This window comes from Typha angustifolia, chromosome 7, assembly GCF_048772165.1.
Source record: "Typha angustifolia cultivar Huaian chromosome 7, ASM4877216v1, whole genome shotgun sequence".
Classification (NCBI taxonomy): Eukaryota; Viridiplantae; Streptophyta; class Magnoliopsida; order Poales; family Typhaceae; genus Typha; species Typha angustifolia.
Window position 1 is genome coordinate 6,873,816 of NC_133245.1, and position 24,110 is coordinate 6,897,925.

Consider the following 24,110-nt stretch of genomic DNA (forward strand, 5'->3'; position numbering starts at 1 on the left):
GGTTAAATATGTTTTTACCAATTTTAACTTAGGCTTAAAATCACTCTGCCTCGTTATACTGAAAAAAAAATCTCAAACTAATCTTCGTACTTATGACTAAAATAAAACTATTAATTTTTCTATCAAATTTAACTGTACACCATGATTAGTCGGTTAGTAACATTATTTCAAAATCTTACATATCTTTCTAACAAACATGATAAATATATTTTCATCATTTTGACATCGTTTGGTTAAATTTCACAAAAAAAACTATCCGTCCGATGTTAATCATAAGTATAAAAAAGTGTAACCCAATTTATTTATATAAGTAATCCAACCTCCAAACTTAATAAAATCAATGTTTAGCGCCGTGTTTTAAAGCTCAAAGCACTAATAAAATCAGTAATTTAGTTTTAAACTAAACTGTCAAGCAGTAACATAAGGATTTAAATGTGACATTTATTTGTAGTATAAAATGTTAACTATTTCAGTCCAACAAAGTAATATCTAACATGTCCATAAAAAAAAAAAAAAACACGTTTGCATATTAAATTCGGGGATGTACCTTTTTGGTAAATGTCTCAGAGAAGACCTACTTGGGTCAAAAACTCGTTATCTCTCACAGTTCCAACTCGAGGAATGACTTTTAATTTCGTCACCTTGTAAATAAGGAAGCTTTGTACGGTTTAAGTAGATGGATCCTCTTCACTCTCATAAAAATGAATCAGTTTTCAGTAACCAAAGCAAAGGGACCTAGTACCATATGCGAACTAATTTTCTTTTTCATCCCCAACTAGCCCACCTACACAAGCATGATACAATAACAACACCTTACAGAGATAAGAAAATAGTCCAAGAAGAGAGAATCGTCAGGAAGTTCAAGATGCAGGTCAGTAAAATGATATTTAAGGTGCATATCTGCCATTGCCAGAATATGATCCACCCCTTTGATAGGCATAACCAGCCTGCAAGAACATCAAATATATCATTGATTATGCATATGAAAAAAAAATATTCCTCGAAGAGGGAAATAAATAAGACTCAATTTACCCAGTTAAGAAATCAATAAGGGGTTCGCGCAGAAAATAAAATTGGAAAAGAAAGGCCAACATGAACTTGCAGAAGTACCCCTAAGGAGGGGATTCTCATCTGTTTTATGGAGAGATGAGTGGTTCCGAGATTCAGTCTGTCAATGCCCTTAAAACCAGGATTCTAACTAGTGTTCCAAGACTGAAAGAAGGGAGACCGTCCATATCAACAGCTATAAATTAACATATATTAACTAAAATGTCAATTACTCACTAAAATCAAGCTTTTTTCTCACCAAGTGCATGTTACGAAGTTTTGCCTAGCTTGTAATCCATCTGAGCATCTTCCTCTTTCCAGATAGTTTACTTTAGAATCTTTACATTAGAAGTGGATTTATTATGAGCAGACTATGGAGCTTGCACAACCAAAATATACTTCAATAATGGAAAAGATGTTTGTTCTATTATATTAATCAGATATTCTAATTGTTCTCATATGTCTCAATAGCAGTGCAACTAAACCTTATATACCTAGGGTTGATAAAAGTATCCAATGCAATATGATCATCCAACTCGCACTATTTCAAAAATGGTAAAAAGATAGATAACCAAAAGATATCATATGAATTAGGTCAGTACAAACCTCATAGCTGGCATGGCTTCTGTACCCAGGATAAGAATTTCGAACCTGTGATGAAGCTGTCACAACACAAAATTTAATTAAGGGAAAAACTTTGAATGATCATAATTTACTCAAAGAGAAGCTATTACAAAAGAACACACAATTTGTCTTTGAAATATGTTTACTAACTAAAATCAGGTAGAGAACTAGAGAATTTACATAAAAAGATCTTTACAACCAAATAGTTGGCAATCTGACCAAGTTAATTTTGAGGATGCTGCTTTACAAGTATATCAATGCACAGATACATGTTAACTTTCCAAAGATACCTTTTAGCATAGATTGATATAGTAATCACTGCTTGCCATGCCCTTAGCACAACACGAGTTATGACGAGTGCATGTGATGCCTTCTAGAGGTGACACTCCTTTCTCTCCCTGCCTATCTGCTAAGGAAGACAATCGCTGAGGCCCGTTGCCCCCCAGAGGCAATAACCTGCAGTAGGTGATCATCACAGGCAATAAAATGTTCTGCCCCAGTTGGTTGGAGCGCCATTATTGTTTATAATGGTCCCTGAGTTCAAATCCTATTTTAATACTACCTACTTTTTTCTGTAGTCTCACATTTACCCCACATCAGAAAGATATTTATTAAAGTAGGTCTGTATTTACACCATTGCTAAGCACTTCTCTTGTCTTACAGTGGTTGGATATAGGCAGATACCACATTTAGACATATGTACTAGCACAAACGCAGGAGGGTAGCTCACCCGGTGACACCTTGGCTAGGCGATAAGTAATAAGAGAGCAATTTTTAATGTTGATGGCATTTTAGTCTTCTTATATTGGGTATTTTAGTCTATTTCTCTTATGTTCTTTTCACCTATCTAAAGGCTTGAGATGTTCTTATTGCAAGGGAATGAATAATTTGATATTTTAAGGTTGTTTATTCTTTCTCATTGGTAAACTCCAATACGCTATGCGTGCATTCCACATATTTTTGTTACCTCATTCTTCACTTGATTCTCTCGTTCTACATCATTTCTGGTATCAAAGCCGAAGTTCTTTCACTTGACCACTCATGCCACAAATGCTAGATTGTCTCAAACTCAGACCAATATTTGTCCAATGATTTTGCTGAACCATCATTGCATGTCAAGCACAACTAGTTCTGAGTTGCACGAAGAGATCATCATAGTCGAACAAGGAGAAGAACCAGTCGTCATCACAGAGCCACAAAGCGAGACTCGACGATCACCAAAATTGAGTTGTTCATGCATCGTTCAATAGCTAACCACAGACAAATCGATCATCTTCCTCGCCATTCACTATAAATTGTTAAAAAAAATTTTTTGTCATTTCTTTGAAATATCCACACCTTTCTTTCTTTGCCCAGTTCTTTCCTTTTTTTCCTTGCATTTATTCCACTACCTAATGAAAGTGGAATTAAATTCTTTTACTAAAATATTCAGTTTCCTTAGTCCCCCACTTCTTTTCTATATGCCCAAATCCACCAAAATCTATCAACTTTTGAATTTGGCATTTCCCCCCAAATCCACAAAAATCCCCACTAAAACTCATGTCCACCATCCACCTAAACCAAACATGGATTTTTTTTCCTTTCTATTGTCTACAACAGCCATTCCATTTTCTTCCACGCATCCCACCAATCTTTGCATGGAATTTCCATTTCCTTTCTTTCATTTTCTCCACATGTCCCACCATAAACCAAATTTGGATTTTTCTTTTTCCATTTTCTGCTGCAGCACCAAAATCCACTCAAGCAACCCCACCTCACCTAACCACCAACTCATGCCATATCACCTACAGAACTGTAGCTATAGTATCTATCCGCTCCACCTTGACGGCACATCTCACCCATCTCAATGCCGCCATCTATCTAACGCCATCCAGTTCAAAGCATTCATGTGCTCCAATATCCATTGTCGCTGATTCATCTCCACAGGTTGACCCACATCATCGCTGTTCACCACCGACTGCCACTACGCACCGTTACTTACAGTCCTTGCCTAGTAAATCTGCCACCATAGCATCCCATCATCCCACTGGCTACTACCTTCATCACACCGCATTGGTTACACTCTCCACAACGTACTCTTTTATGGATTCGTCAGACCGGCTAACATCATTTTTTGTGTTATCTAATTGTCTTTAATAGTATCTGTCTTGTTTCTCATGTGGAATTGTTCACCTCGTGCCTAATAGCTAGAACCTTGAATGCTACTACTGTTGCCAAATTTGATTCACTGCTTTTATATTCCTGTTAAGGACTAACTTACTATTAACGGTGTATCTTGCTAAGTTAGAGAGAAATCTCAACAAATCTGGGTCATCATTTTGACCATGGGGGCATGTACTACGTGGTTGCAATTTAGCATCTGAATTTTGGAATTTTTTTCCAGAATAGTAATTCTTTGAAATTGTGATTCGTTGTCTATATTTTGACAAATCACCGTATCTCCTGCATTAATTATTTGCGTTTCGCTGCACTGTAACTAGTGAAGTCACATTTGCATGAATCTACATAGTGATCAGTTAGTCTCCAACATTAGATCACATCAACAGCATGCTCGATATGATGGATGGAGCCACAATTTTCTCCAAAATCAAATTGAAGAGTGGCTACCACGAGCAAATAAATAAATGCTTTCAAAACTAAATATGGCTTGTATGAATTGTTGTTTGATGCCTTTGAAATTTCCAATGCATCAAGCATATTTATATAAGTCATGACAAAAATGGCAAAAATGGCTCTGACCATTCATGGGCAAATTCCAAGTCTACTTTGATAACAAAAAAAAATTGTAGCCAGTCGAAGGAGTAACATTTGGATAATTTGAGATAGGTTAGTCTCACCCTTCGCAATGCCAACCTCTATGCTAATCTAAAAAATGTTCATTTCATTTTGATCAAGTCATTTTTGTAGGGTTCATCATTTCATTAGAAGAAATCTGTGTCTATCCCTAAAAGATCAAAAGGATTGTCGATTGGACCGAGTTGCAAAATATCCATAATGTTTGCAGTTTTCATAGGCTCTCAAGATTAATCTATGGATTCAGTGCAATTAACTTTCCGATTGCTGGCCTCAAGAAAATTGATTTCAATGGACATTGCAAATAAAACTTTCAAGAAAGTCAATTGAAGAATAATGGAAGCTCCTGTAATGTGTCTTCTTGACTTCTCTAAAACCTTTGAGATGGAATGTGATGCCTCTAAAATTGAAATAATTGGCGTCTTTAGCCAAGAACACTAACTCGTTGCCTATTTTAGAGATAAACTAAATGAGTCAACAAAAGTATTCCACATATGACAAAGAACTCTATGCAGTTATTTATCTAGACTTATCATGCATCATTATTTATTTCCACATGAGTTCGTGCTATATGCATGAGTTCATGCAATACTCTAACCATAAAGCCCTCTAATGCCTCAATTCTTAGCAAAAAGCTCAAAGTCAAGCATGGTCGCTTGATTGAATACTGACAAGAATATAATTTTTTACTCAAAATATATTGCCAAAGTCGCAAACAAAGCAGTCGATGCACTTGGTTGTCGAATAGTTAACCTTCTTTCCATTATAATTTTAAAAGTCACTAGATTTGACAAACTAAAGGAAGATAATGCCCTGACTTTGAAGAATCCTACTTCACTTTATCAAATGACCAAAATATATCTTTGGGTTATTCCCTCATGAAGGGTATTTAGTTAAAGCCAACAAACTCTATACCTCGTACATCTATATGTGACTTTTTAGTTTGGAAATTCACACCGGTGGTCTTTCAGGTCATTTCAGATGAGATAAGATTATCGAGTAGGTTGAATGCAAATTTTAGCGGTCAAGCCTCAAATGTGATGTAGCCAAGTTTATTGGTATGTGTTGAACGTGCTAATTAGTCAAGCATCGCAAGAACAAAACTAATCTATACACTCTGTTATCTGTACTAGATCATCCGTAGTAAGACATGAATATGGATTTTATACTTGGCTTACCACCTACCTTTGAAAAGTACAACTCTATATTTGTGATTGAGATCGTTTTTCTAAAAATAGGCTTATTTATTTCTTGTACTAAAACTTTTGATTGCTAAACTATATTTTGACCATCTAGTCAAGTTGTATGGCTTGCCTAAGACTATCATGTTGGATCAGGATGTTGGATTTATGAGTTACTTTTGAAAATTATTATAGCACATGATAGATACAAAACTAAAATTTTCAATAGTATATCACCCTCAAACTGATGGCCACTCAAAGGTTGTCAATCGAAAATCTTGGGAATTTTTTACGGTGTGTCGTTGTGATCATAATAGGAATTGGGATTCCATTCTTCCTATAGCTTAATTTCTATATAACTCGATCAACAGGTCTATAGACATGAGGCCATCTGAGGTTGTCCTCAGTTTAAAGGTCATAAACCTTTAGATATTTTCCCTATTTCGCCTTATTCTAGAGTCTCTAAGGCCACAGAGAATTTGTATATCATGTTTATTCACTACATCAAGAGATCCACAAGTAAATCAAAACTAGTAATCTTTCAATATAAACTATAAACTACAAGCCGATTTACATAGGCAGCTAAGAAATTTTATATTGAAGATTATGTCATGGTTCGTGTTAGACCCATATGAATCTAAAATTGCAAGGAAGTTGCAAGCTCATAGTGTTGGATTTTTTTCAAATATTGAAACATGCAGGACCTAATGCTTATGTCATCAATATTTTCTCTGATTAAGGCATTAGTTCTACTTTTAATATTGAGGAATTAGTTGCTTATAAATCTCCCTTGACTATCCTAATTCTACCTATTTTTATCCCTCTAGATATGTCTACTTTTGATTTTACCACTTCCCATTTTCCATCCAAATAAAAGGAAAAGATAGGCTATTTTGGATAAACAATTAACATCTAATACCGAAAGAGGAGTTCACCATTTCCTAGTTCAATAGAGAGATAGTCCGAATTCTAACAGAACGTAGATTACACGAGATAAGCTACAACAAATCAATTCGGACATTTTGAAGTTCTATCAAAGCCCCTTTTGTCCCACTTGACTGAGTCAAATTTCTCCCACCCTGGGAAAGCTAGTGTATACACCACCTTTAGACATGTGTACTCGTGCTAGATGCAGGAAAATAGACCACCCAATGACACTCTAGCTAGATGACTGGACATGAGATAGGAATATTTGTATATTAGTTTATTTCTCTTTTATTCTTTTTGCCCATATAAAGGCTTGAGATGTTCTTATTGTATATTAATAAATAATATGATATTTTGAGGTTGTTTATTCTTTCTCAATGTGGATTTTGTGGGTTTTTGTTACTTCATCCTTTACTCAATACTCTCATTCTACAGCAGGATGTTTCCTGTTTGGTATCTTACTGGAAACATATGACACCTTCTTTTGGATTTCGAAAGGTTAGCTAACCGAGCTAGGATTTGACAAGGTGAGTTGATTGAGGCATTGAGCTGACTGAATCTAAGCTTGAGCACCCCTAAGTCAGCTCAAATTTGAGCTTGAGTCAAGTTTGAGCTTGGCTTTTAGAAGTTCTGAGCCAAACGAGCTGACCTCAGCTCCCTCAAGCTTGGCTCATTTAACCCCCAATTCAGAGTCCCTAGTTTCAGGTGTTTTCAACATATTGTATCTTAATCAACAGAAAAAAAGGGAGAGTTCCAAAATTACTTAGAAGTGAATCAACGGGACATCCTTCAAATGTCAGAAAAAACCAGATAATATCAAGTAATTTAACACTAGAAGAAGCATAATACTCAAACGAAAGGTAAAATGCCTGCCCTAATAATAGTTCCACTAGAATAACGGTGACACAAACTATGGGGTAAGAAAAATAAAGGCAAAATAATTAATAACCAAAACCAGAATTTACAGTAGAGAAACAGTTTGAAATGTAATAGAATGAAAAAAAAAAAAAAAAATATATATATATATATAGAGAGAGAGAGAGAGAGAGAGAGAGTTGGACTACATCCTCCAGAAAAAAAGTTTTAACACTTCCAAAATATTGCTTGCAAGCTGAGATTGTACAAAGCTAATCACAAGATGGAATAAAGTGCTCTCATTTTTTCTCATGTAGGGATAAGCTTACACAAATCGCTAGATGAACTCAATGTTTACTAAAGTGTTAAATACTTTTTCAGAGGTTTAAAGTGAAATTTGAAATCTAAATCATGTATTTATGTATGTATGCATTCAAAATTTATGCATTGTTTGATTGTGCCAATGCAACATGTTAATATTCACCATAAGAATTTATGAGAAAAAGTTAAACTATTGGTTTCAAGATCAAAAGGATGTTTATGAGAGGATCAAAATTCTTGTCACAAACTTAAAGAAAATCTAATATTATCATAAAAGAACAGCCTAATAAATTTTATGGTTAGGATGCTACCTCCAGCATATGTAGAAACCCTCCTTTGGTGGTTATCATAAAGATCAGCTCTAATAATACAAGATAAGGGGACCAAATTAACAATTGTCATAGTGCAAAAGATAAATCCATATGTAGTTAACAGAAGGCATACCTTCTTTGATCATACCCATAGGTATTTTGGATATGTTTACCCACAGGAAGGTATCCTGCATGAGGTTCCTGGACGTATTACCAAACAATTTGTATGTTATTAACAGAAATATGAAGAAAAGTCAGAAAACAGGGTGGGGTTTAGAAAATTACCAGATCAGACTGACGAATATTAGATCCAGAAGGCCCAGAATATGCATAAGCTTGATAAGTACATGCATAACTAGGTGTATATGCAGTTTGCTGTACTGAATGCCTGGCAGCTGGCTGTCCTGTGTAAATAATCCTTTGGCTGCCCAAGCCATTAGAAGGTCTTGAACGAATGTCACCTGCATGTTTACCAAACATCAACATATATTTTGATACCAAATCTTTCATCACAGCAATGCAGCAACTGATTTTTTTATCTCACACTTACGATTCCTTCGTGCCTTCTTTGGTGGCCTTTCATTGATGACAGTGTCCGCACCTCTCAGACCATGTTTTTTACCTTTAACAGATTCTGCCTTTTGGGGAGCACCTTTTCCCTTAGTTCTTTTACTTTCTAATACAGATGGCTTACTTTCATTAGTTTTTAGCAATTTAGGTTCACTGCTCTCTTTAACAACAACCTCCTTTGACTTGGGATTTTTCCTCCTCGATGAACTAGCTTGTCCAGTGGCTTCTTCAACACTGTTAACTTTAAAGCCACCTCTAGTACCCTGCTTAGCAAGCCGCCTCTTCTTGCTTATGGGCCTAGCAAGACTAGCGCTAACCTTAAACCAGAAATGACCCTCAATTATTTCAGTATAAAGATATCAATAAAGAAATAAACAGAATAAAGGTGCATTACCTTTATCTCCCCTTCCCCTATCTGATCAGAATTTATTCCTTCAATACAAGCCAATGCATTTTCGCGAGAAGAAAATTCAATAAAAGCGAAATCTTTCCTTTTAGTCTTATTCAATTTCCGTATTATCTCTACTCTATCAATGTTCCCATATTCTTTGCAGAGTTCTTTCAGTTTCTCCTCATCCCATGAAGAAGGAATGCATTCAACATACACGGTTTTGACCTGAAAACAAACCAAAGTTTCTTTACTTGTCAAGGATAAATTCCCGGCTTTCCAATTTACTTAAAAGGTTTGATCTCTTATGCTCAAAGTGAATCTGCAGTTTAGAATGCAGTGTAGCACTTGGAGTTTTGCAAATTTGCATGTCATAATATTTAAGAGAATAAGGAATCTCCTAATAGGCATGGCTTATTGTGCATTTAGTGAAAAGATAACAGGTTACAAATTACATACATTTGGCAACATAACTTTTGGATACAGGCACACAGCCCATCATTATTAGTAAGATCCAATTCCATCAATCTACTGTATAGTAGAGTACGTAGCATTGATAGGCACCCACATTTGTCAAAGATGCAGGGCAACAGATAAAAAAAAATCAACATGGTCCACTGATTAGAAACAGAACTAATTAGAAGAAAAGGGCATATCTACCTGCAACAGAAGCTCCTCGCTTGGATTAATTGGAGTTTGTGCAAAAGCAACTTTAGCACTTCTATCACAGCCAAATAAAGCATCTGGTTTTCTTAAGCGCTGAAATGCCAACATGGCATCAGAATGTGAAGCGAACTCAAGAAAAGCAAAGCCTTTGGTTTTCATTTCTTTATTTGGATCAAGAGGCAAGACTATGTGCAAAACTTCTTCAACTCCAAAGCTTTTTAGAGTCTCAACCACCTGGAGGCACCACATTTTGGACAATGAGACCATATCGGTCCTCTAGATGAATTTCAACAACCAATAGGCAGTCATAAAAGTACAGGGATACTTTTTAAGTTTTGCTACTATGCATAACAAGCTGAAAACAAGTTTGAAGCACATATGAATATGATATCATACCTGATCTTTTGTCCAAGTCTTACAGATATTCCCAAGGTAAAGGGTGGCATTAACTTGACTAGCTGATACCCCAACCCGCTTGCCTTTCACCTGACCAAAATAATGCACATACAAGGAGTTGGTCATTATGTAAGATGAAATAAAAAAAACCTTTTTCTGAAGGATGTAAGGGTTTAATTTCAACCTCGATGCCATCCCTTAGCTCAGTGAGAGCCTTCTTTGCAGAGTCAATAGTAGCATAACGAATAAATGCAAAACCCTTGTTCTTTTTTGTTGATAGATTTTTAACTATTCGAACAGATTGAATCTCACCAAAGTTACCAAAAGTTTTACTTAAATCTTCCTCATTAGCATCTTTAGCCAACCCACCAACAAATATCTCAAATTCCTTCCTTTCACTCTCACTCGTAGGGAGATGCATATCTAGAGAGGGGTCAATTTCCTTCTTACTTGCATCATCGGTGTCATTTCTACTGTCACTACCATCATTTAATCCATCAATATCTTGATCTTCATTAGCAACAGTTCCAATGGTATCTTCCGCATCACTTTCTGGTGTCCTCTCTTCAGTCACTCCTATGCCATATGAATGTCAATACATATGTACATTTGACTTTTATTTTCAGTATATAAACAACTTGCTAAAAGAATGAGAAAATAAGAAGACTGCACAGGGCAGTAAATAAATTTTCTATCATGGAATATGGGAAAAGATATTTATCTTCCAAAGCTAGTCAGCCTCCAGTTCAAGAATCAAAGGGAAAGTTCAACCCAAGGAGATCATGTCAGGTCACCTAGTTGGACACAGCATAGACTCTGAATACTAAGCAATCTTTATACTTTTAGATCTATCCAATGAGAAAACAGAAAACATACCATAGAAATAGAAGAAGTAGCTTGCCCTTTCAATGGGAATTTAGATGTTTCATTTTTTATTTTCGGGTCTATATTTTGGGTAAAAATTAGATTTATTTGATCAAAACTCCTAAAATCTAAGAGATTTGGTTGTTATTTTGTATTAGGACAAATTTCGTTAGGATATGGTTGATTTTCAAGTCAAAAGAGTCCTAGTTTGATAAACAATAATAGATTAGATTGAGAAAGATCTAATTAGTTTATATAATGATTTAATGATGTCTCTACACCTTCTTTATAGGGTTGAGGGAAATTCTGAAAAAAAAAAGAGAAATTGTCATGGACATTTGAATCAAATATTATTCTTTGATTCCACTTGTATCTCATCCTCCTCGTTCTCTCCTTCTCTTTCTCTCTTCTCTTTTGTGGTGGATTCCCCATTCTCTTATTTTTCTTGCCCACAAGTTAGGTGGTTTGCCTTTCTTCCCCACAGCCAGGTGGATTATCTTTCCTTCCCCTATCTATTTAACAATCCAGTAATGCAAGGGTACTTGGAGATAGAAAAAAGGGCTTCATGGATACCCAATGCTTTCGCTCTTTGGACAATAAACAACATACCTTCTTATCTTTCCCTATATTGGCATGTTTCTCATCCTGCATCACATCAATTTGGTAGTAGAGGAAGTTCAAAATCCATCAAATACAATGATTAAGGAAATCCAATTATCAAATATGAAGATGGAGTTACCTGAAGGAAGGTCACTTCTGAAACATTACTCATGAAGAATAGATCATGAGATGAGATTTGCACAGTGGATAATGAGAACTTTTTTTGGTTTATTTCTAGAGTACCTTATTTGACCAAAACTTCTAAAATGTAGCATATTTGGTTGTTGGTTTATTTTACGACAAGTCTTGTTAGGATTTGGCCGATTTTCAAGTTAAAAAAAGTCCTGGTATGACTACAAATTAGACTAGGAAAATTCTGATTAGTTTAGATAATATTAAATGTTATAATCTTCACCTCTTTATATAGAGCCAAGGGTGAAATTCCGTGAAATTCCAAAAATAAGAGAAATTATCATGGAAATATGAATATTATTCTTGTGAAGAATTTCACATGTATCTCTTCTCCCACTCCCATCATTTCCATCCACCCCCCACCCCCTAACAAGTCAGGTGTTTGTCTTCCTTTCCCCATAGCCAAATGCGTTATCTTCCCCTCTCTTATCTATCTAATCATGCTAGCATAGAGAAAGTACTTCAACGAAGAAAGGATTCATGGATACCATATTTTTCTCTCGTTGTGCATCAATCTACATATCTCCTTGTCTTTCCCTATATTGCAACAGTTCTCATCCCGTGTCACATCACCTTTTCCTTACATATGATTTTGGATCAACGACTCAATTGGTACATAGAGCTATCAAATAGGAGATTGGATGTCTACAACATGTATAATAGGCTCCTTTGGATAGTATTCTTTTCTGTTTAATTGATGTCATTTCTTAGTTCCCAAAGAGTCTTAGATGTAAATCTGTAAATCCCATAGTTGGAAGCTGAAATAAAATAGAAAATAAAATAGAACATAAGATATAGATTGATATCTTGGATGATGAAAGCTCATAAATTACAATAGAACAGAGTCTAACTTGATCATGCAGCTAGATTGCAAATCAAACAAAATTTTAAACTTTACTTCTCAAATTTCATATAAAAAGATATTTAAAACAACAATTTATCTTATAAGAGCAACATCAATTCACAACAAAAGAAGATAAAAATCATACTTAATTGTAAGATCATGGTCATATTCATATTTAATAAAAATTCATAAAATATTGATTCCCGTTTACCTACAATTTCTTTATCTTATTGTTCTAGCATAAAAATATACTTGTTAACCATATTCAGAGTTATCACTTCTTCTAAAGGATGAGAAAAACTTCGGTTAACCTAAATATGGTAAAAAGAAATAATAGGAATGCAGTAACCCTAAATATCACCAATTTTAGTTCATATGGGAATGTTGAGATCAACCTAATGACCGCAAGAAAATATCAACAATAACCTAATGAAGTATGATATAATTAGATTTGATCTCTACGATCTAGTGGTCGAACAATTTGCAGAGATTAATCGTTATTGGACAAAAAGAACTGATTAAAGAAAAATTTTGTCAAGGTGGAAACTTTGAATAGAGGAGAAAATCAATGGTACTTAAATCAAGAACTTTGGACCATGAAAGACATCAAAATTTCTATGTTGCAAGTTGCAACCAAAATGATAAATCAAAGTCTAAAAATCAATACCATGATCAGTTTGTTTAACTATCTTCTAAAATGTTTATATACCTTATCCACTTTGGCCTAAGATGTTGAACTTGTTACCAGTCTCTACAGGTGAAACAATCTCATCAAATGAGTAAGCTTAATTGCAGTTGTAACTCAATCTCAAAGGAGAGGTATATAATGTCATCACCTAGCAACTCACCAAATATAAATAAATTAAAAAATATATATATATATATATATTTGAATTCCCTTGGAATGCTTGTTGATACATAACTTGTGATTTTGGAATGAATTAATAAAGTTGCATATATGTGTGGCAATTTGTAGTTGATAATGATTGTCTGATGTTTAGTTTGTTTGTTTTTTTAGCTATTTCCCTTGCTTTTGTTTCTAGTACCATTAGCAATATTTTTTATCTTAATAGTCAAATTTCACTGAATGGTAGATCAAATCTTGATTACATGAGCTGGATGGATATGGATCTTGTATTAAGGGACACAAACCAGCTACTCCTATAGATCAACTACTAAGGAGGGGAGGGCTTATTATGAAAAATAGGACTGATCTAACTAATAGATTCTTCTGTTGATGAAACATGTGTTGGAAAGAACATTTGAGGATCTATCCCTGAGTGTTAAACAACCAAATTACTTGTAAAAAATTGAAGAGCAGTTTATATGTTCCTATAAAGCATTTGCCAGCTATCTAATGAGTAAATTGCCAACCATGAAGTATAAAGGTCTTGCTTTTATCTATGAAACACATCATAAAAATACGAGATATAGTTGCTCAGTTACACACACTCGAAGTAACCATGTCTAACCCATATCAGTGCACTTTATCCCTAATTCATTACCGTCTCAATATGAACCTTTCACAATCTCTTATAACACGCATAAGGAAAATTAGTCAGTTAACAAACTGTGGCCATGTGTGTATAAGAGAAAGGGAGGTTGAGAATTGAGATAGAAAAAGACAGAGACTGCTAATTTAACTTCACATCAAGAAAAGCACTATAAGTGGGATAAGCTTACAACCTTCAAGAAGAACTAAAATTCAGCTGCTTGCTAACTAAACCATTTTCTAATTTCATTATTGATTAGGCTTATCAGTTTGTTTTGAGTCAATACAGGTTTTATTACTGTTCTACTTAAATTTGTTTAGTCAATTGGTTAGTATATATGCAATAAGAGAACTAATGATGTGCAGATCATACTATCCGAAATTAGAGGATAGATCAGCCCTTAGATTTGGACATTGGATTAGATTTGGGTTAGGAAGGATTTCTAGGCCTATTAGACTATCTAAATATCTAATCATCTACTTTCTCTTTATAGTATCCACTACTTGTTGGAACATTTTTTGGATACCTAAAGATTGGTGTACTACATAATAGGGTTCTCATTCACTAGGGATTCAAACCTAAACATAATAGGACTCTAACCAAACTAAATATGTCCTTTTTGAAGAAATTACTAGTGCCAAAAATTAAGCAGAAAATCAGATCCAAAAAAAAAAGAAATTCAATGTCCTATTTCAAATCTAATAAAATCCTTACCTAAATTAGTATTGTAGACAACCGAAGCTAAAGCAAACCGGTTAAGGCCCACTTGAGTTCTGTTAGCCCCAATATCTACACCTTAAGCTCAGGTCAAATACAAAAGTGATGTTTTACTTTAGGAAGCTATGCAAAACTTCTTAGGAAAGTTAGAGAAGAGTATTTAAAGGTTATTGCTCCCTAACAAGCTTCCAATGTGTGACTAACTATATAGCGCAGAAATTTAAAAGTTAGGCATCAATATTGCAGTGTGGTGGTTCAAACCAACATCACCCCTATAGAAAGAGCAGGCCCTGACCCCCGTGTTGGCATGCAGGTTATCATGTATAGCTACATATTTCACATATTTATCTAACTTACAAGACAAGCCCAACTCAAATTCAGCTTGTTTGTTAAAGAAGCTCAGATGCGGATCTATAGCTCAACTCATTAAGCAAGTGAAGGTACTTGATCCAAGCCAAAAATGAGTCAAGCTTGTGCTACTTGGAGGGTGATAAGCTTATTTGATAGCATTACCTAAGCACGAGTCATACTCATCTAGCTTGTCCCTCATCAAGAAAATAAGAATGGGTGCCCTTCTCTACCTCTCTCTGGTAAATGTCCTATCACCCATCTCTTCTTTTTCTTCCTCCTTTGAGCTTAGGGGCTTGTTCTTCCTTTTCCTTATATGTCACTCATGTTCCTCACTCATATAGCTTGGTATGTCTATCGTCATTCTCCCGCTTTGAGCCTTCAAACTGTTGCCTCCTCTTCTTTCTGTTTCATATTTTTCACTTCGTATTTTTTTAACACAAATATCCATATATCTATTGTTATCCTGCTGAATATTAGAGGCATATTCTCCACAAAGACTCATTGGAAGCCTAAAACTAATTTTAGGCTTAGGTTTCTTTCTTCATCAAAGTTGAAAACTAGTCTAATCTCAAGGCCGATGAATTTTTGGTTTAATAAAAATTAAACAATAAATAAGTATTTCATTATATTTCAGATTACATTAGTTTGGCTGATGAATAAAGTGAGCAGCTTAAATTTCTTCGAAAAAACTTTCTTTTGAAGTAATGATGCCATGTTTAGAAAATAATTAGAGGAAACTAGTTCACCAAAAGAAAAAATTCAATTGCTAAAACCTAGAACTCAGTTGCAGCTTGAAAGCGAGATTTGTGTATAGAAATTAAATTGATATGCTTCAATTTGTTCGACCATCAAGCAGAAAAACTTGACGGTTTGAGTTAATGATCATCTCGAAGGTCTCAAAATCTTGGAAAGTTTGCTTTTATTTGCTTACTGAACAACTCCAACATGAAAATTTTATGTATCTTCAAAACTTGTTCTTAAATAATCTTCTTTTCTACGAACAGTTTCACATTTAGAGACAAATTTTGTCCAACAAAGATCTATAATTTCAGGTTTTGAAAGTTAATAAAGACCTGCATAGAAAGTGTTGGGGTTGTTTATTCATCTACAACTAAGTTCCCAAGGGGTTGATGGAGTTAATATGATCTACACATATTTAGTAAATGTATGGTTTATTTTACAAATCTTTCAATTTTTCTTGTTCTGCCCTTGTTATAATTTTCAGCCTCTAGCCTTTCTTTTTCTTTCTGTGATGAAAAAACTTCCAGCAAGTATGATTGTAGTTTTCTTAGCTCCACTTACCAAATCTATTTCATTTTTCCAATAGGAAATAAACGCAGCTGTAATTTATCATCTTAGTTACAAAAGTTCAATCTTTGGAAAGATGCTATCTTAGACACCGCATATTCACTACCTCTTACAAATGGAGATTAAATAATTCTAATAATTATACACTGTTCTAACACCATCTATTCATCACAGCATTTCCACTAGAATTTCAAAATACAAATATAAAACATTTCTCAGTAAATCGCTTACCTTCCTGAGCATTCATCTTGTCCTCCCCACCCTCGTCTTCGACAATTGCCTCGGCCAAGACCTGCGGGACGTCCAGAGCTTCTCCTTCTTCTCCACCCGCAGCTGGCCTTACCTCGACGTCCACCTCAGCTTCTTCTTTCCCTTCCGTGTCCTCTGATAATTCTTGCTTGGCCGCCAAATTTGGGACTTTCACCTCTTCTACGGCAACAGGCGGTGCAGTGACGTCTCCCTCCGCCATAGCTTCCTCTTTCGCCGCCTCCGCTGCCTGGGTTTCGGTCTTATTCTCTGGAAACCCCCGCGGGGAAGACAAATCCGGCGGTTCCGCTGCTGCCGACGACGATGCCGCCGCTCGCTTATTGACCGTTGCCTTCCTTCTGGTACGAGGAGGCATCGCCGATGCTAGGTATTCGAAATGGAACGAGAAGAGAGTGGAACCGCGGCAGCGGAGAATTAAGGAGAAACGGATCGAGATAGTTCTTGCTGGCCAATGGATTCGGACTGATCTAGTGATTTGCAAATGTGTTCGACGCAATTTGGAACTTTTGAAATTTAATTATATTTTAATTTTTTAATTTCTAATAATGAATTCTAACGTGCACCGTGTATATAATTCATGTGGACTTCATTATTACAAAATATATATATATCAACCTTAAGAAATATATGCACATAATTTTATATACTAAATTAAAAGACAAAATATAATTAAATTTCAGATGTTTTGATGTAATCATATATTATATAACTATGCATAGTTCACAAATTAGAAAGTCCACTCACAACTAGAGACATTATAACTTTTTTTTTCTTAGTTTTTTATTAAGGATTTCATCTAATTTCTAGGTCTATTTTTGTGGATTTCTTTTCTTTTTCTCTTGATCTGTTTTTTCTGGTTTTTCATTTTTTTTTCCTCAGGTCTGTTCTTGCGGCAATACATGAAGCTTTGCTAGTGATGAATACTTTCATCGACAAACATTCTTCTCTCCAACCATATCTCAACTTACATATATTATCCCATTGAATTTAAATCCACTTTCGATATTTACTTATATTGTAACTCTATGATTATGTCTCACAGTGATGTGATTCGGGTGGTCTAATGATGGGTTCTCGTACCAAAAATAGGCTACGCAACGATTTTTTCAAGATCTGGATATATTATAAGAATCAGTCCGTAAAACCGTGGAAAAATATTCTCCAGTAGTCAGAAAATTACTAAACCAAGTGAATTAGATTCGTAACTTCTTGATCTATAATTTTTGTATTTATACCCTTCATAGATTCGAACTGAAACTAGGACGAAAACATGAAATAATGTGGGTGATGGTGGTAGTGACGGGTGGACTGGATGTTAGGGTTATGGATAAGTATGGAGATAAAGGTGGATAGTGGATGTGGTTAAGGGATATAGACAAAGTGAACGAAGTGGTCGAGATCCCAAAGAAGAGAGGTGACACGACAGACGAGGGAGATTAGAAGTTAGGAGGGAGAAAGTTTAGAGAGAAGATAAGAGGCAAGAAATCAATAATCCAATAGCATAATGAATTTGGCTACCATCCACATATTTATAGGCTAGCCAACAAGTCCTAAAACAATAAATAACCCTAATTCTAGTGGATTTTCGTCGATCGCGTTCGAACGTGCCCGATCGCATTCGAACACACAAAAGACGTTCTTTGTATGTGCGAACACAATGCAGACGTTCGAGCGCGGGCGTTCGAACTTACTCAACCGTGTTCGAACACACAATATGCGTTCTCTATATTTGCAAACCTGAAGCAGGCGTTCGAACACGACCACTCTTGCATTCGAACGTAACCTACAGGAATTTTATTTTAATGAAAATAAACAACTAATGCAATAAGAAAATATCATAACTAAGTGTATCAGCCTACCATGCTTCCCCCACCTTACCCTTAAAGTGTAAACTCGAGGAAACGCTCCAAAATGTCAGTCTCCAACTCCTAAGTCGCATTATCGGATGGCTTGCCAAGCCACTCAACTAGAATCTCTATCTCCAATCTGGTACCATGTCATTGTCCGTGCTTAGCAAGTACACGAACTGGCTCTACAATCTCTATCTCCTCCAATGGCTCTAGTAAAACTGATCCAACGATCTCATGATCTCCAATACGCTCCCTCAACAATAAAACATGGAAGACAGGATGCACTCTCGATCCCTCCAGTAGTTCTAAACGATATGCAACCGAATCAATACGCTCCAACACCCAAAAAGGACCAAAGTAGCGATGTTCTAACTTTTGGTTATAAATTAGACGCTCAAAATTGCACCCTCACAAACACCTAACTACTGATGTCGAACTCATGCTCCCTATGGCTATGATCATAAACTTGCTTCATACAATTTTGAGCAAGTTTAAAATGAGCACGCAACCTTTTTAATGTGGCGTCTTTATCCATCAACGCTAAGTCCACCTTCGTCCGGTCTACAGATGTCACTAGATCATAAGCACGTAACGTCGGAGCTGTGCGTCCATATACCATCTCAAATGGAGTCATGCCAATACTGCTATGGTAGGCGGTGTTATAAGACCACTCCGCCCACTATAAAAACTCCAACCATCGTCTCAGCATCTCTCCAATAAATCATCTCAAATGCTGCTCAATACCTCGATTAACCACCTCGGTTTAGCCGTCCATCTTTAGATGGTAGGCCGAACTGAAGTTCAATCGAGTCCCCTACAATCTAAAAAACTTAGTCTAAAAGTCGTTCATTAATACACAATCACGATCCGAGACAATCGTACATAGCATGTCATGTAACCGAGCAACATCTCTAATAAAAATTCCAACCACCCACTTGGCTAAAAACGGATGTGACAATGCCGAAAAATGTGCATACTTGCTCAATTTGTCAACCACCACAAAGATAACAGAATAACCACGTACTAGCGGAAGACCCTCTATAAAGTCCATAGAAATGTCTTCCCAAACATAATCCGGTATAGGTAAAGGCTATTGTAATCCGGCCGATTTGAATGTGGTTGCCTTAGCCTTTTAACAGACTTCACAAGTACGGACAAAACTCCTCACATCCCGCCTTAATCCTGACCACGTGCAACTCTGAGATATTCTCCTATAAGTTCTCAAGACATCCTCATGACTAGCCTCTAGAGTTTGGTGGAAGTGCTCCAATAATTTCTACCGCATAATTATTTGCAAGCACCCGAATACATTCGTGGTCCAACAGCGAATTGCCTTAATTCTCCAACTCCACATGATGCTCTAGATCATCCATCATCTCCTGCAATAATCTCAAAATATCTAGGTCAGATGTACATGCATACCCCAGCTCGTTAAGGAAGGGAAAGGTAGGAAAAAAAATAAACTGCAAGCTCGATGGTATCATGTTGGCGTGATAGTGCATCCGCCGTCTATTTTCTGTTCTCTCCTTATATTATATTTCATAATCATATCCCAACAATTTTGTGACCCATCTCTGTTGTGCCAGATTGTGTATACGTTGTCCCATAAAGTATGGAAAGCTCCTTTAATCGGTTCGGATAATAAATCGCCTACCGATCAAATAAGGCCTTATCACCGCATGTAGAATTGCCAACATCTCTCTCTCATAAATCGATAACTGCTAAGATTTTTGTGATAAAGCCTTGCTAAGATAGGCAATGAGACGTCCTCCTTGCATTAGTATGGCTTCTATGTATTACAGACCATATTTGGAATGATCCGTCAGTAGGATGATTATGAAAATTTAGGTGAAGGTAGCCTTATGAGATAGGGTTCTAATGGCTCTAGCTTTACCTAAATCAAAGGTCAGGATGAAAACATAAAAATACAATAGTGAAGATAGGTCAGGGAAGGTGATACGGTAGTTTCCGACGTTGTGGCGACCGTCAGACGGTGGTGGACAGCCAAGGGTGGTGGTGGATGGCCGTGTAGTAGGGTAGCTACTAGAGGTAGGATGTGGCTAAGGTTTGGATGCTTGAAAGGGATCTACGATTAAGATCTACTCATATGAAGATAACGACAATTCAACGATTAATGTAAAAAGATAAGGATAAGAATAATAAATGGCTAAACTCAGATTTCTCTCAATGATTTAATTCCATTCCATAATTATCAATACATGTCCACTCCTATTTATAGGAGTAAAAATCCACAGTCGGTCGGATCCACATGCGGATTATCCGATTTATTTGAAATTCAAACAACAAGATAAAGCTAGTTAACTAACTAAATCAGCCTTCTTTATCTTTCTCGGATTAATCCTTTATTTCGCCATAGATAGATTCCAAATCTGGAGAAGTTATAAATACCAAAGTTGTAGATTTGGAGGTTGACGATCTTATCCAGCTAGTTTGATATTATTCGGAAGTCTATAGAATATTTTTAGAATATTTTTCTAAAACTGTACAGAGTTAGATTTAGCTAATTAAATAAAATCCTAACATTCTAACTAAACCAAATAAGTAAATAAGATAACTAGACTCAATCCATTGAGTCTAATCTCCCCTTGATGTGATCTGATCTGACTCAGTTCGTATCACCCGACCCTCAAGTCAAGCTTACTAAATATAGTCGCCCATACAAGCTCGTCCAGTAATTTCTCGATAATCGGAATGGGATACCAATCCTTGACGGTAATAGCGTTTAGTACCCAATAGTCGACACAAAAATGTCATGTCCTATCCTGTTTTCACACCAATAGCATGGGGAATGAGTATGAGCTATAACTTAGTTGAATGAGGCTTTATTCCAACATCTCGGCTACCATATTTGAGATAACTTCTTTTTGTACATGTGGATATCGATATGGCCTCACGTTCACCGATGCATCCCTAGGTATAATCTCTATGCGATGGTCCACCGCTCTCCTCGGTGGCAACTCCTGTGGCTCCTCAAACAATTCAAAAAAGTTATTTAATAAATTAGACAATTCAATGGTAGTACTTGAACTCATTTGAGGCTCATCTCCTATTAGTCCTAACTGAAGAAGATAGGCCAAATCATACGCATAAGGCAGCCCCACCATAGGCTGCATCACAAGAATTAGCGAAGATCAAACACCATTAAGCTACACATCTTTGTTTCCTTGTTTAAATATCATCCACATGTTTCAGAAATCAAATGTGACGGGTCCCAAACACTGTAACCACTGAGTACCAAGGATAATATCCACTTCTCGCAGCACCAATGGGTACAAGTCCACAATGATGTTGTGTCTTTGCACCTGTATACCGACCCGACGACATAAGCTCTCCGCCTTAAGCATTGTGCCATCTCCAATAGCAACGTCAAATTCTGTGGTCGATTCGGCATCCAAACCCAATCTCCTTACTAACTTCTCGTCTAGAAAGTTATGTGTGCTCCCCGAATCGATAAGGATGTGCACACAATGCTTTCTAACGAGTCTGTCTACTTGTAACGTCCTCAGCGCGGAAGTATCCGAATATGCATGCATCGATATTTCAGCCTCCTCATAGACCTCCTTTGGACACTCTTCATCATCAACAACCTCATCATCCTCCTCAAGACCGTCGATAAGCATCACACTCTCGATCGGTTTAGAACACCGATGACCGGGGGTGAAACGCTCATTATATCTAAAGCAAATGCCCATTTGCTCTTTGCTCCTCCACCTAGAGAGGTGTGAGAGTTCGAACGGGGGGTCTTGTACCTCCTCTAACATCGGAAGAAGGCCTCAAAGATGGTCGTGGTCGGTCTAGTACTCATAGCCACTATTTTTGAACCCGCAAAATTTTCAGCCGGCGTTCTAGATGCAAACCGCCCATTTCGGTTACCCCAATTGGTTTTCGCTGCCATCTTTAGAACCTTATGCTTTTGTTCCATCCTCACGGCCTTCTCAAAGGCCTCCTCAAGAGTGGTAGGATATACAGCACGAATATCCGCTTGTATCTCCTCTCGCAGCACTAAAATGAATGTGCTCATCAATGTCGATTTGGGCTAAGGTAGCTCACAATGACTACTAACTTTTTCAAACTCAGCTTGGTACTCCAATACAGTCATCCTCTGAACCATCTTGCTTAATGTGGTAGCAAAATCTTTATATATCATTGTCCCAAATTTGCGTGTAATCTTTCTACAAAAGTTAGCCCATCCGGTAAATCCTCTACCACGAATAATCGATCGATACTAATGCAATACCGTTCCTTAGAGGTGAAAGCTTGCCATCTGGACTTTGCCTCTTCCGCTGTCCCTTGACAATCAAAGTATTGTTCAACTTAAAAAACTCAATCCGTTGGATCACTGTCTTAGAATTTTGGAAAGTCTAAGCGTGCGGTTTTCCCCCGAATAGCATTGTCGGGTTTGCAAAAGATTCTTGGTTCAGGTCTAAACATTTGTGCATGTTGATTACCTTCTCTAAATCCTCGAGCATGTCCATCATCATCTCCAAAGGAATTAATCTCATCCTCAAAGTGCCAATCCTCCTAATCGATGAAGCGCACTAGTGCCGCACGCCTTTCGATTTTCATCATCGCCGGTCTTAGGTTTTGTAATGAAGGTGGGGGATGATGTGTAGGCATAGATAAGAGGGGATCATTGACACTCACATGACGCACCTGGACCTGTGGGGATATTGGTTCGATGAGGTCCCAGCACTGGTCCTTCTTGAAGCTTCGATTATCGTCGAGGAGATGACGAACCCAATCGGTTCATGACATATTCCTTGAAATCATTGTGATCCTTTTGAACTGCGTCAACTCTATGCAGCAATATTTGGAACATGCCCCTAAGTTCATCTGCCAAGCCATATTCACACCCATGGATGTTGGTTGACTCGGTCCTACCGTGGTCGCTCCAAAGGAATCGGCCTCACGGTTAGGGTTATTGCGGATTGAGTCCTTCCTTGTCGGTGTGCTCTCCATTGGTCTCCCTATTGATGCCATCTTTCTTGTTTCAACCATTAATGAAGGTCTGAGGTTAACCTGGCTCTGATACCAAATTGATGAGTTCTTGTACCAAAGATAGACTATGCAACGATTCCTTCAAGATCCATATGTATTACAAATCAGTCCATACAATAGTGAAAAAATATTTGTCAAATATTGTTCGGTAGTCAAAAAATTATGAAACTAAGTAGATTAGATTCATAACTTTCTAATCTACAATTTTTGTATTTACACCCTTCGCAGATTCAAACTGAAACTAGGACGAAAATACAAAATAATATGGGTGATGGTGGTGGTGACGGGTGGTGTGGATGTTAGGGTTATGGATGGGTATGGAGATGAAGATGGATGGTGGATGTGGTTAAGGGATATAAATGAAGAGAACAAAGTGGTCAAGATCCCAAAGAAGAGGAGTGAGTTGATAGACAAGGGAGATTAGAAGTTAAGAAAAATCTTGCCAACGGTAGAGGTGGAAGGATGGTGAAGAGGGAGGAGTGAGAGAGTCTAGAAAGAAGATAGGAGGCAAGAAATCAATAATCCA

The 24,110-nt window shown here is 36.7% G+C and overlaps 1 protein-coding gene across 4 annotated transcripts; it reads right to left on the reverse strand.

The window, feature by feature from the left end:
- Nucleotides 1-422: 422 nt before the first annotated feature.
- On the reverse strand, nt 423-17,189 carry LOC140763293 (uncharacterized). Of its 4 annotated transcripts, none has more exons than XM_073101419.1 (11): nt 16,680-17,189; nt 10,264-10,643; nt 10,080-10,169; nt 9,678-9,917; nt 9,024-9,245; nt 8,604-8,946; nt 8,345-8,520; nt 8,193-8,260; nt 8,060-8,109; nt 1,654-1,709; nt 423-947 (listed from the first exon to the last, which is right to left on the reverse strand). In XM_073101419.1, the coding sequence occupies exons 1-11, from the start codon at nt 17,068-17,070 to the stop codon at nt 888-890; spliced, it is 2,076 nt and encodes a 691-aa protein (XP_072957520.1). In that variant the 5' UTR covers nt 17,071-17,189; the 3' UTR covers nt 423-887. The 4 variants fall into 4 exon arrangements, with proteins under 4 accessions (XP_072957520.1, XP_072957521.1, XP_072957517.1 ...); XM_073101416.1 differs by having other exon boundaries at nt 424-947; nt 10,264-10,655; XM_073101417.1 differs by having other exon boundaries at nt 426-947; nt 8,610-8,946; nt 10,264-10,655.
- Nucleotides 17,190-24,110: the final 6,921 nt, after the last annotated feature.